At 34.2% G+C, this 14,314-nt stretch overlaps 1 protein-coding gene across 1 annotated transcript in view; it reads left to right on the forward strand.

Moving 5' to 3' along the window:
• Positions 1-13,657, forward strand: part of LOC144974548 (dual serine/threonine and tyrosine protein kinase-like) — a 50,888-nt gene extending 37,231 nt beyond the window's left edge. The window contains exons 3-13 of the mRNA XM_078917517.1: positions 486-1,251; positions 2,359-2,511; positions 3,773-3,858; positions 4,380-4,463; positions 7,931-8,028; positions 8,381-8,589; positions 9,126-9,282; positions 10,434-10,589; positions 11,195-11,285; positions 11,906-12,155; positions 13,245-13,657. Of these exons, the coding sequence (XP_078773643.1) occupies positions 486-1,251; positions 2,359-2,511; positions 3,773-3,858; positions 4,380-4,463; positions 7,931-8,028; positions 8,381-8,589; positions 9,126-9,282; positions 10,434-10,589; positions 11,195-11,285; positions 11,906-12,155; positions 13,245-13,504 (2,310 nt within the window). The 3' untranslated portion in view covers positions 13,505-13,657. The remainder of the gene's footprint in view (positions 1-485; positions 1,252-2,358; positions 2,512-3,772; positions 3,859-4,379; positions 4,464-7,930; positions 8,029-8,380; positions 8,590-9,125; positions 9,283-10,433; positions 10,590-11,194; positions 11,286-11,905; positions 12,156-13,244) is intronic.
• Positions 13,658-14,314: the final 657 nt, after the last annotated feature.

Below are 14,314 nucleotides of genomic sequence, written 5' to 3' on the forward strand. Positions count from 1 at the left end.
CCTAATGCCCGATAGGAGAATAAATAAACCTTGAAATACATGGAGCACGATGAAAGCAAAAATGAGCCATATAAATATCCACATTTTTTTTTCTATATTAAAATTCTTTCCTGTCTCTTTCCAATAAAATACACTCCCGTTCATTTTCTTATTTCAATATACCCTATTTGCCTTCTCTTATCTTTCTTTCACATTTGACACTATCATTTTTATGAAGAACAAAACATTCAAAAAAAAAATAAATAAAAAGGAATGTAGCACTGGACTCAACTCATCTCTATTGAATTAAATTTCAATAAAGAGAGGTGGGAGAATGGAAAAAGGTGTTCTCTTTTGCTCAAGAATCTAGAGCTAACTCCAATTTCACAAAGACTTTTTTTTTTTAAACTACGTCTAATGTTCAAGAAATCATCATAACTGATTTCAAGACCTTTTTTTTAAATGACGAAATATCTCACCACTTTCCTTTTCTTTCTTGCCAACAGGACATTGTGGAGATCACCCATATCAGTAAGCTGACAAACTATGAACCCATCTTCTTTGTCAGAGTTCCTCCCCCTGGGTCACGCACAGTGGACACAGATCCCCCAGATGGTGCCCCGATAGATTCTGTCAATGCCCCTCCTCCATCTGTCCTCAACGCTATCCCCCAAAACCAGTACCTTGGAACTTCAGACTATGAAGACCCTCCCAGACAGAGAAATGTGTCCCCCCACAGTCAACCCCGCTCCCCTCGGAGTAAGAAATCCCTTCACCCATCATATGCCCACACAGACTCAGAAATGGCTCGATCATCTTCTCCAAACTTCAAAGAGTCTCACAGAAGTTTTGCTTACGAACAACTTAAGCGGCTAGGCCACTTAGAGAAGGATAACTCTGCAAGAAAATTTCTCAACAACTATGCAGACGTTGAAAGTGTTTATGTTGAAAAATTCACATACTTTACCGCAAAACTTGCCCAATTTTTACGCAAAATCTTACAAAGTAATTTAGTGAACGCATCAAAAGTGTTAAATATTACCCACACCCGATGTTTGAACATGTTCATTCTTTCGGCTTTTGATATGGCCAGGGACATGCTCATCACCCCAAAGAAATTGGAGTTTGCAAAAGAGAAAGAAGATGAGTTGTACAAATCACTTCTCAAGATTGCAGTGTCCAAGATTGATGAAATCAAAAATTTGATATCAGAGACAATTGCCATGATTGGGAGTTGTCTCATTGCAGAGGCTGGGGAATTTGAGTTTTTAGGTGAGTTGTCCGTCTTTATCATACTTTATGGGAATGCATTACTGTGTCTGTGGTTGTGGATTTATATGAAGTAGATAAATCTTCCAATGTCTTTTTGCTATTTGATACATTTGGTATTTAGGGCGTATCCTGTGTAATCTGATTACTCAGATCATTTAGGGCATACAACGTTCTTTACGAAAATAATTTACAGCATTTTTTTTTTTACATATGATGAAGGTTTGGACCTAGGCCATTGAATAAATGATAAAAGATATAGTAGCCCATTTTTCCAGATCTTTAGTATACATTGATCAATGCTTTGTTTTTTATTGTTGTTTTCTTTTTATGAACTTTATCTACTAATATGATCAAGAATATGAGCTCAGCATATTTCAGGCCTACCTCTTATACATATTTAATCCGTTTATAATGAATTATTGGTTGCTAAATTAGATTATATCCTTCGGATGGTATTGTTAAAACAACGTGCTGAGGGGAAAATGGTGAAAACATTATTATTTGACTTAGACATTATTGGGACCAAATTAAACTTCATTAAATTGCATTACTTAAGTTTTAAAACATTTATAGCCACAGTTCATAATCGTTTCTGGTAATTCCCTGTAACTGAGTTCAACCTGATAAAAGGTCAACATCAGATTTTTAAGTTGTTTGAAGATACAATTTAAAGAGCGAGGTGGAAAGTAAGATTTGTCTAAAAAATTTGGCCCAACAGTTACGTAGCTGTTTGGGATTGTTTGTTTGTTTGTTAGTTTGTTTTTGTTGTTTTGTTTTGTTAGGGGATTGGGTTGTTTTTTAAATGTTGTGTTAGTTTTATTTTGTTTGTTTATTGAAGAGAAGAACGAAAAAATCAGACTGTTTGGAACTTGAAAAGTTGAAGAAGAGGTTGAAACAGTAGATGAGGTATTAGAGTTGGTTTTCCAAGAAAGATAGAGATGTTATGAGGATCTTTAGCATTTCAGGTTAGTCTGGTAATAAAGAGCATTGTAAATAATTGATATTAAATTTATTTGATAATCAGAAATATTTGAGACGCATAGTCATAATACGGGTGTTGTAATTCTCTAAGCTCTCCAACCAAACTATTTTTCTCATGTAATACAGGCATTGATCTCGATGAACAAGGTAATTTGTCGAGCATGAAGGAAGTCAAGGCGTGTACAGAACAGATACGAGAGATGGTGCTGAGTCGACTTAACCATGCTGTGGCTGGCAAGTTGGTTAGCTCTGTGGACATCTTGCGGGATTCATACACTGGTAAATTAACCTACCTGTTTTTAAATAACCCAAGCTTTTAGTTTCAATTGGATTCAGTAGTCTGATGTCACGGCGGCCATCTTGGTTCTAAACAAAGAAAATCATTACTTTTTATTCTTCAAGCTGGCTAGAACTTTTCGTGTCTTGTGACCAGAATGTGTAAAAGTCAAAACATGATCAATTTTATGTTTTTTTTCCCCTCTGGATACGCTTTTATGCTCGCCGGAGAAATATTTCATACGGGCGTCCGCCATTGTTCGGATAGTTTAGAGCCAGTGTTGCTAAGTTACCATGCGTCATTATGAAGGAAGTGACGTTACGACTATTGAATCCTATTGCCTCCAAATGTGTTAGATTGCAATGAAAATGTATTATTCAAAGCGTTTTTGGTTCAGTTCATTCTGCTTGGATGTACATTTTCTGGATTTTGGATGAAATTTCAACCAAGTGGACTGTGCAGTAAAGTGGTGAATTGTATTTATAACCGTAAAACAACAATTAGGTAAACCGGGTATCAAAGCTGTGACCAAACCATTTTCAATATGCCTATGCTAACTTTTGTACAAGCTCTCCATATATTATGTTACCGCCTCAAATTAGATAATTATTTAGCCTATTTGGGATAGGTCACTGTTTTAATCAAATGCCCATTATTCAGTTACCATACAATACAAGTTTACACTCAGCCGTTTTGTCACTTATAATGTTCTTTCATTTAATTGGATTAGTATGTTAAAAATGGTAAAGAGCGATCTTCTTCAATTAAAAAAATATTTTTTATCTTTTTAAAAATATAATCCTAAGATAATAGGTTAACTTTTGTGTTGCTTTTTAGACATCTTTTCACACACACACACACACACACACACACACACACACACACACACAACACACACACACACACACTCTCTCTCTCTCTCTTTTTTTTGTCTCTCTTTCTCTCTCTCTCTCTCTCTCTCTCTCTCTCTCTCTCTTTCTCTCTCTCTCTCTCTCTTTCTCTCTCTCTCTCTCTCACTCTCTCTCTCTCTCTCACTCTCTCTCTCTCTCTCTCTCTCTCTTCTCTTTTTGTCTGTCTCTCTCGCTCTCTGTGTTTCTCTCTTTCTCTCTCTCCCCCCCCCTCTCTCTCTCTCTCTCCCCCCCTCTCTCTCTCTCCCCTTCCCTGTCTTTATCTCTCCCTTTTAAAAAAAATTTAATATTTTTTTCCACTATTTCATGGTACATGTGATAGCCGATATTATCATTATTTTTTTTCATCCACCAGGAACCTTGACAAGGTGTTTAGAAAGTCTTGAAGAGCTGGACAAAGAGAATCCCGAGGGCTCCAAAACAACAGATGCTCTCAAACAGGTAACGGGTCTTAACATTTTACTTGAAACTGATAGTTTGAAACCGATCATTACTTCCTTTTTTATTTTAAGCTTCGAATTTTCCACAAAAATATATTCATTATGAAAGCGTTAAAAGAAAGTTATTAATTTTATGTTTTTTGGGACATGGTCTTTTTAAGAGTCATTTTAATTTTTTTTTCAGTTATAGTTAAATATATTTTCAATATATCCCTCTTTTTATTTATTATTTTCAGTTAGATATCATATATCATATACTTATCCGAACCAGCGACCACCTGAGCTCTCGGATAAACTACGGAGGGAAAAGGGAATTTTAAGCCTCCACTCCCCCGTTCTTTTTTTGTTTCAACAACCTCTCTGTAACTACTTTTTTTTTCTGGTCCTGACGATTTCGATATAGAGAGGTTGCACTGTAAGTAGAAGAAGAAGAAGAAGAATGAAAATAAAAATGGCTTTAAACTTCTATTAAATAAATGTAATGCCCCATTACTATAGTGGCATTTCTTTGTTCCAACCTAGATCCTGAATGCTGCGTACACAGTGGAGATCACAGTCCGGTCAAGCTCTTCCTTCATCAACAACTTGTTGGAAAAAATGAAACAAGTAAGTCAATATTTATTTTAAAATACTGAATCAATGCCTGAGATGTTGGACTGTCACTGTTTTTATTTGTTTGGTTCAGACTGGTCCTTTGAAAATCACATTACCTGGTGGTTTTGGTGATGCAAGGATGTAGATGTTTCAATATGGATTTATTAATCCTTCTCTGAATACCGGATGCATGGTGTTTTTTCCATATCAAAGATTTTGGTGATTTTCTTTTTTTTTTCAGGAAAAAAAAAACCCATCAAAATTCCATAAATAGAATATAAAAGAAAACGAGTTTTGGAGAGGGGGGGGGGGGGGGTTTTCTCTCAAAACTTTTTTTTTATTTGAGGAATTTTCCAAATAACTTTTGACTGAATTCGATTCCAACATTCCATTCTTGTCCAGGATTTGAAGCAAAGACTTTCAGGGGCCAATGCTTTTTCCAAAACTCTCCATCTGGTTTGTATTTGATATTGTTGGAGAAAAAAAAATTGCACCGGTGGGATTAGAAATGAATAGCACAGGTATTGGTTGTGGTGGTGGTTGGAGAAGGCTCAGTAATTTTCTGAACTGGCCGAGCTATTTTTTTAAATTTTGTTTTACTGACACTTGATGAACACTTTAGGAATTTATTTTTTAAACTTTGCAATTGGCACCCTGAAGGTAAAGTAGTACTGTTCATTAGCAGAAGAGAATTTTCTATATTTTTCCACACTATGTTAAAGAAAGATTAAGGCAATGTTCGGTGATTTTTGGATTAGTTTTTTATTTAAGAATGATAATCTACACACATTTGTGTCCCTGACATTGGACTGACTTAAACTCTACTCCTAGCTTATCAAAGGGAAAACTTTTATTAAAAATAAAAATATATACAAAAGTAGTGCTTAATGAAAGAAAAAGTGTAGCTTTCACTATATCTGAATAAGAATATATGTACGTTCATTTTTAATTCTTCAGAATACAGTCATGACTAATAATGGAAACTGAAAAGAATCTTTTTCTTTCATTGTTTTTAAAAAAAAAAGATAAACAATACTTATTAATTCAATCACTAAGATTCTTATAGAATCCACTTATTCTTTAATTTTGTTCCTTTTGATCACTGTTTCGGCATAGGACTGCCATCATACTCCAGTGCACCTGATTCTGTGCCATCTTCTTCCATTCAAACCATCACAATCTTGCCTCTCTCACCTCTCTGTTCACCGATTGTCTCTTTCATAACTTTTGTCCGTTTATTTGCTATCTGGTTTGGAATCTTTTCAATCTTGGCATTATAACCAAAACAATATTCATGAAATTCATGCAATCCTTGATCTTCATTACTTTGGCATTAAGTCAGGTTTGTGGTATTGATTGTTGCACTGTAATGGGAGTTTCTCTGTTTGGAAATAAGAATCTCTTCCATAGTAACAGTGATTGATATATATATGTATATATATATATATATATATATATATATATATATATATATATATATATATATATATATATATATATATATATATATATATATAAAGACCATTCATTACCTCATTCATGTAGCAATTATAGCGTAGTGTCTCAGCATTTAAGTCTAAATTTTGGTGTCAACAAAATTATATACATTAAGTATACAGATGTGCATGTCTAGTGTACGTTTTTGGTTTCACCATGCTCAATGCATTTCACAATACTGTATTTATAAAATGCAGCTGGCCATATGGAACAACAATTTAATTTATATTGTGCAAAATTGCCTGATAGGCACCCTTTTTGTACTAACACTGACTCGTGGTTTGGTCGTCACAGTCTACTATAACAAGGGGTGCATTCACACCAAGATAAATATAAATAAAATGTATAAAGTATCTTAACAAAGCCATCGATCAACACTAACAGTAGAGTTTGATATTAAGCCATTGACTACGCTCATTGGCACTTGAATTTTTAAAATAATAATAATAATAATGATAATAATAATAATAATAATTTTGTTAATAATAAAATAATAATAATAATAATAATAATAATAATAATAATAATAATAATAATAATAAAATAATAATAATAATAATAATAATAATAATAATAATAATAATAATGATTATTATAATAATAATAATAATTTTATAAATAATAATTATAATAATAATAATAATAATTTTATTAATAATAATAATAATAATAATAATAATGATAATAATAATAATAATAATATTATTAATAGTAATGCAAATTTATATTGCGCAACCTATCCCCCTGGTTGGAGGCTCTGGGCGTCACAGCCTATAACAAGGGGCTCTTTTAGACAAGATTGGACACTATAGTGACAGGGACTGTACTGTTAACAGCAATGTATGTTTTTACGATAGGCATATTATTATTAGCCTGAAGTAGCGTCACAATTTTTTTTCAATCCTCTCATCTATGTAATGAGAGCATCTGGTATTAGTAGATTCTGACTTCTTTTTAAATTGTAGTATCTTCCTCGTTGTCAAAATGAATGACCATTTAATCAATTCTTCTGACGACTTTCCTAGAATTTCCAATGGTTTTTGTTATTTTCTTATCTTCTTTGCTTTTCAATATTTTAATCAAAGTGACGAGGTTTTATAATATTATTTTGGAGGATACTGTTATGTTCAAGGCTCTTAATAGCCTGATGGCTCTGGATAGCCAACGTGGTGAAATAAAGAATGAACTCTGAAGGCTCTTGTAAGCACTTGTGAACGATGATTTTATTTACATCCTGTTTATATACATGTAGACAAAAAGGGCAAATAACTATAATTGACTCAATAGCGGGATATAAAGATTCAAGGGAAGTAATTCTTACTTTACTAATTTCCACTAAAATATATACATGGTTACATCCCTTTGTTCATAATTGGCGTTCATACATCTTTCATACAGGTTACAATAAATTTCTCATTCAACCCTTAGAATCTCAATCATTACAGATACCATTATTGTTAAAAACAAACAGATATACAACGATATACACTGACTTAAACGTTTACCTTTTTTTTTCCCTCTATGATACATACATTTGCATTTCTAGTTTAGGGGAAAAAATGCTTTCCTTTTCTAACGAAATAGAAATGATAGGTTTCAAAGCATAGACACCTTTGTGCGGCTATGTGGTCTAGGCGTATGACACTCGCTTTCGAATCGGAAAGTCCTGGGTTCGAGCCTCGCGCTCGGCGCATAGTTGAGTCCTTGGAAAAGGCTCTTTACTCACATTCTCTCACCATACTCAGGTGTAAAATGAGTACCTGGCCATTAACAGCGATGTCTTTGTCCGAAAAATTGTAATATCTCCTAACAGGCGTCATGTCCCGTCCTACATGTTAAATGTTGCTGTTGACCAGGGACCCCTTGTAAAGCGCTTTGGGCACATTTAGTGGATATTGCGCTATATAAAGCTCAATATTTTTTTTCAAGGTCTGACCCTGCTCCTCATTTTAACCCAACAATCGTCTTTCTGTGTCTAACAGTTCGTCCAGACTATGCCATGGAAAAGTACTCCAACAGTCGACACGGCCTGGAAGAAAAAGGTGGCCTCAGATATGTTGAGCAGCCTCAGCGAAGCAAGGTGTGTATTTATGTATATGAGTAAATGTTCATTTTGATAATTTTATTTTTTATCCTTCTCCTCCTTCTCTTCCCCCTTCTTCCCCCCCCCCCCCTCTCTCTCTCTCTCTCTCTCTCTCTCTCTCTCTCTCTCTCTCTCTCCCTCTCTCTCTCTCTCTCAAGAGAGAGAGAGAGAGAGAGTAAAACTAAGGTTTTTTTCTGAGAAGGTCAAATCATTTTTTGTTTTGATTTGTTTCGATATATATGAGTCATATTTACTCTTTTTATATTAAAAACCTTTTTACAATTCCACATTTAAACCTCGTATTGCTGTAAGAACAAAATCTGAAATCTGTCCGTTTTGCATTCCCCAGACTTGCCAAGAGCATCTCATCCCAAATCAAAGAGCGTCTGAACAAATCCCATGAGGCCTTTGCAACGGCCCTCAAACACCTGGAATCTCGACACAGTGGACGCCTTGATAAGATTGAGGAGCACAGACTCAAGTTGAGGAAAGTCAATGCTCCCCGTCTTGCCAAACTTGCCCTGGAATCGACATCTCTGTGTGATGTCTTGTTGTTTAGTGAGTTAAATGCTTGTCAGTTGGAACTAAAAGAAAATGTATTCATATGATTTGTTTGGTTACAATGAAAATCACAGTCAATTGAAAGAACTGTTGGTTTTGTGTATGATAACATTAAATAATTCCCAAACAAATACTGAAAAAAAAATGGGGAGCAAGCTATACCTATTAAAACAAATCTTGAGAAATTGTTTCTCAGTCAAATCTTAAAAAGAACAGACTTGCTGTTTGAGTCAGAGGAATGGAAAGGAGCGGGATTTGTGTTTTTCTTTTTTTTTTATTCAATTGTTTTTTCTTTCTTTTTTTTTTTTTTTTAAATATTGAGGCCAGTCTCAAGAATTTTGAAATCAGAGGATAAGATTATTTAAGTTTTCAATGCTTGATGCTAAATTTGAACAACTCGACTTTAAAAAAAAGTCTTTGGAATTAAATTTTATTATTTTGGAACTTTTATAAATGTGGTTCCATGACATTCTTTGATAGGTGTGATTTTCTCAATTTTCATAAACCCTTAACCCTTCTCCTATCTATTGTAGATACACCTCAGATTGGCCGTGAGATAGGGCGTGGCCAGTACGGAGTTGTCTACTCGTGTGACGCCTGGGGCAAATACTCACCCTGTGCTATCAAGTCAGTTGTCCCCCCTGATGACAAACATTGGAATGACCTTGCCCTGGAGTTCTTCTATACCAAGTATGTAGTTGGTCCAGAATCTCAGTTTTATTTTAAAACATGTTTATTTATTTATTTTTTAAAAATCTACAATTCTGTTAGGCCAATAGAGGAATCTTCTTTAAGTCGATAATCACTTTTAGTTATTAGGAAAAAAAATGAATTAAAGTTCGTCCAAAGATTAAGAATTTTGGGTTGATATTAACAAGAGATTTCAAGTCAGGCAATGCCTAAGTGATGACTTTTAAAAATTAAGGTCAATATTTGTCATAAAAATTGTCTTGTTTCTTTTTCTGACTCTGTTATTTATTCTATACTTAATTATTGTTGTAAACCAGTGTCAGTATTGTCTTCTATAAATATGTTGCTCATCACCTCAAAGCAGTATTACGTCCAGGATATGTAGATGTTGAAAATAGCAGGGTGTCCATAAAGTCCTGGTGCTAGGTAATAGTAATACAAATTCCTCTTTAAAAACTCAATTTTCTTCAATTGGGATGTAAATGGATTGTATTTTAACTACACCTGACCTCTTCTTCAGTGAAGAAAAGTATCATTCAGCCAAATCCCCACAATCTATGGCATAAATGAATAAATAAAAATAGATAGTGAAGTACGACATGTACCCAGACCTTGTGGACACCCTGTATGTTAGTAGACAAAAGGTGAGACTTGGAGAATTGAGATTATATCAGTTTGGGCAATAGGCAGAGCTGCCTACTTAAAGTTTTAAAAATTCGTAGTTTCCAAGGGGAAAAAAAGAGAAAAAGCCGCTTTAGATAGCTTTAGAAATAAATAATTTTCCCTCAGGATGATCCAAAAATGATCCAAGGTCCATAAGAAACTAAGAAACTAAACTTTCCTTTTTAATAAGATTTATTGAGTCAAAGAAGTGTATATACAGTTCTGTAGCTGGAGCCAAAAATTCATAGTTTTACAAATTTTTCGTAGTACTCGGCAGGTCTGGCAATAGGTCACATATTTCAAAAGTTGTTTTTGAAGCCAAAATTAAGATTGATTTTGTGTTATGTTCATTTTCTTTTTCTTTTTTTTTTTTCTAATTCTCGTTTACTTTGAAAAGAATTGAAAAAAAGAAGAATATTTAATCGTTTCTAAAAGTTCTGGTATAAATTCCCCTTTCACCATTTCCTTCTCATTATTTCTACCCCCAGGAACATTCCAGAACATACCCGTATTGTGTCCTTACGTGGATCTGTCATTGACTATTTGTACGGGGGTGGCACCTCTCCAGCTGTGTTGTTGGTCATGGAGAGGCTGCAGCGAGATTTGTACACAGCCATTAAACAGGGTCTGGATTGGGTCAGCAGGTAATGTGATGTTCTATTGTTGAAAAAACGTTGGGGTGAATTTGTAGGGATTGGAAGTTGAATAAAGTCTTCACCCAGGGGCTAATATTATATATAGGTTTATTGGCAACGCGGAATTTTGATTTATTTACTTTTTTGTTAGTTTTATTATGTTTTTAGATTAGTTTGTTGAAAAGGAAATAATTTTTATTGCATTATTTAAAAGATATATAAATAAAAGTTATATTTTAGCTGCTTAACAGACATCTTAACTGTTAATGACTGCTGAAAGAAAGTCATTTCCCTATTATTTTAAAAATATAATGCTAGGAAGAAACATTATGGTCCAACAGCACTTCTGAAAAATAAAAAAAAAATATTTTAAAGTTATGATAAATGAGTGGTATGTTTAATGATTGTGTTGATTTTATGATTTGTTCTTAACATTTGACGGGTCTCAGGTTACACGAGTTCTTCAGTTGTAACTCAATCACTCGATCACCCACTGTCAAGACTCTCCTTGTGGAAGAAAGGTCAGAGCAAAATTTATTGACAGCTATCTGCCATTTATTTAAAATATAACCATTTCCTCACTTCTCTAACCTCTGCACTTATTTGCGTTTCAGACTTCAGGTAGCCATTGATGTGGTGGAAGGACTGCGATATCTCCACAGTCAAGGTTTGGTGCACAGAGATGTCAAACTCAAGAATGTTCTGGTGTGTGTGTGTTTTTGTTTTTGTTTTTGTTTTATTTATTTATTTATTTATTTATTTATTTATTTATTTATTTATTTATTTATTTATTTATTTATTTATTTATTTATTTATTGTTTTGTCTGTATGAATTTAATTTTGCATTTTCTTAGACAAATTTCACAGAAGTAAAGATCAAGAGATATTATTTCTTTTTATTAAAGGATATCTGTTGTTAAATATATCATAATTTTATCATGTTGAACTTATCCAAAAAAGGTGCATCAAAAAAAAAAAAGAGTAAGACCTAAGAATAACATACATCCAGGAAAGGAAGGAGAAAAATAGAATTCTGACTTCAAAATGATGTTTTCTTTATCTCTTTAAAACATGAGATGTTATCTTTCATTAGTTATCGAGCTGATTTAAACAGTATTCAATCATTGAGTTTTTTAACTTGAATTCATATCAGCAAATTTTGGACATTTTATTGATGTAATCCAGTAGTCAAAGCTGTTCGAACGTGACAAGGATGTTCAGATATAACTCTTCTTATTGGTTTTGTTTAACATAATTCATAGATTCGGTAGTTATTGTTTATGTATATGTGTAAATGTTTAATCAAGTATTTTTTTCCCACCCAGTTGGATGCTGACAACAGAGGAAAGATCACTGACCTGGGTTTCTGCAAACCAGAGGCCATGATGAGTGGAAGTATTGTAGGGACCCCTATTCACATGGCACCAGAGCTTTTCACCGGCCAGTACGATAACAATGTAGATGTTTATGCATTTGGCATCTTGTTTTGGTATGTCTGTGCTGGTCATGTGCGTTTGCCCAATGCATTCGAACAGTGTGCAAACAAGGACCAGTTGTGGCAGTCTGTTAAGAAAGGTAAGGCAATCTTCTTTTCTTTTTTTTTTTTAAATTGAGCCTTTGAGCTTTATATAACGCAATATCCACAAAATGTGCTCAAAGCGCTTTACAAGGGGTCCCTGGTCAACAGCAACATTTAACATGTAGGACGGGACATGTCGCCTATTAGGCGATATTACAATTTTTCGGACAAAGACAATGCTGTTAACGGCCAGGTACTCATTTTACACCTGAGTACAGTGAGAGAATGTGAGTAAAGAGCCTCTTTTAAGGGCTCAACTATGCGCCGAGCCCGAGGCTCGAACCCAGGACCTTCCGATTCGAAAGCGAGTGTCATACCACAAGACCATATAGCCTTTGCCATTTTTTTCTCACCAATTTCTAATATTTTATACGCTTACTGCGTGGTTAGTATTTCTTTATATGTCTTGCCCTCAAAGTTCCTCTGTATTATTATTTTTATTTTCTTTCTTATTGTTTGTAGTATCTTATATGTTATTTGACATAAATGTCCTTGTTTCAATATATACCCAATTGTCATTCTTTTTAAATCTAATATTCACATGTGGTCAATGGGCATGATCTATATTATCGCTCCCATTGGTGCCAAAATACCACATACCAAATGAAACCTTATACAACACAAATGAGGCAGTCAGGATATCAATCTTTTGAGATTCCTTTATCTTATGTTGTTAGTTGTTTTTTTTTTTTTGTTTGTTTTTTTTTTCCAAATACATGCAGCTCATTGAATAACATACCTGTCAATATCTAAGCATTGAATAATATTTTGACCTTAAAAATACACATTACAGACTTTTTCTGGGGAGATGGTTGTGTTTGTTTCATTTGTTTTGCTTTTTTGGGGGGGTTCAAAAAATTTATTATTCTTAAATGAAAATAACTCATGTTATGCTATGATATTAAAGACTTTACTTTATTAGAGAAAGATACGTTTTAGACGTGGATCAAAGATATTTTCATGTACATGTATTTGTCAAAATGAGTGTTATGGGTTCTTAAAGGGTTTACCCTATAATTTATATTTATGTTTCTAATTTGTAGTCATTTACACTGATGATTAAATGTTGACATAAATCTCCGCAGGTCTCAGACCAGAACAGCCACTGAACTCATCAGAAGATTGCTGGGTGTTGATGCAGAGGTGCTGGGAGGGAGAACCATCTAAGCGTCCATTCTTTGGGGACGTGGAAGCATGTCTCAAGGTCATTCTTGACAGGTACAAGAAGAAGGCAGCTTCTGCCACAGACAGAAAGTCTGGTGGGTCACATGACAGAAAGGGAAGGTCAGGGTCATCTCACCACTCATCTCCACGACACTCCAAACAAATCAACCATCATAGGTAGTAGTCCTATGACGGAAGATTGTAGATAGGGTTGATGCTTGTGTGTGTGCTGGGGGAGGGGGGGGGGTATGCATATGTCTGTGTGTGTGTGTGTGTGTGTGTGTGAGAGAGAGAGAGAGAGAGAGAGAGAGAGAGAGAGAGAGAGAGAGAGAAAGAGAGAGAGAGAGAGAGAGAAAGGGGGGGGGGGGCAGTTTGATTAGTTTAATTCTCTGGAGTTAGCATTCACAACGATTTTTGGACAAACAGAAATCAATAAATGAAACAAGTTCTGTAAATAAGAAAACTGTGGCAAGAGATGTGATTTTGTTGTATTCTTCGATCTGTCGTTGTAATTATTGTATACAATTTTATTAACTCCAATCATAGTTGTCAGAAAAACGAGTCTGGGACAAGTGATAAACCTTTTGAAAAATTCTGATCAGTATAAAACAGATAGACATGAACTTTTTATGTATTATAGATATAATTATTTTTTGGACAAGACAAGAGTTTTGTCTCCATTAGAAAATGTCTGAGTTTTTTAGCTCTCCTGTGATATTTTTGTGGACAAATATTTCATGCATTTAATAAAAATACATCGAACTTGTTATGACCTTTTGTCATATTTTGTTATGTTATAAAGTAGCAAGGGTTGTATAGGTACATGTATTTATTTAAGAACAGGTAATGGGTAACTCGTACTGCATGAAGTGGGAGTTTGGTTCATCCATATGTGATGTTACATCAATACATTCATTTAGCTTTGAAAAATTTATCAAGCTTGGTGCCCCATTTAACCAATTAACCGCCATTGTCTGAAAAAAAACACGTA

The sequence above is a fragment of the Berghia stephanieae genome, chromosome 6 (assembly GCF_034508935.2).
Source record: "Berghia stephanieae isolate SIO BIC M18660-M18661 chromosome 6, UCSD_Bste_1.3, whole genome shotgun sequence".
Taxonomy (NCBI): Eukaryota; Metazoa; Mollusca; class Gastropoda; order Nudibranchia; family Aeolidiidae; genus Berghia; species Berghia stephanieae.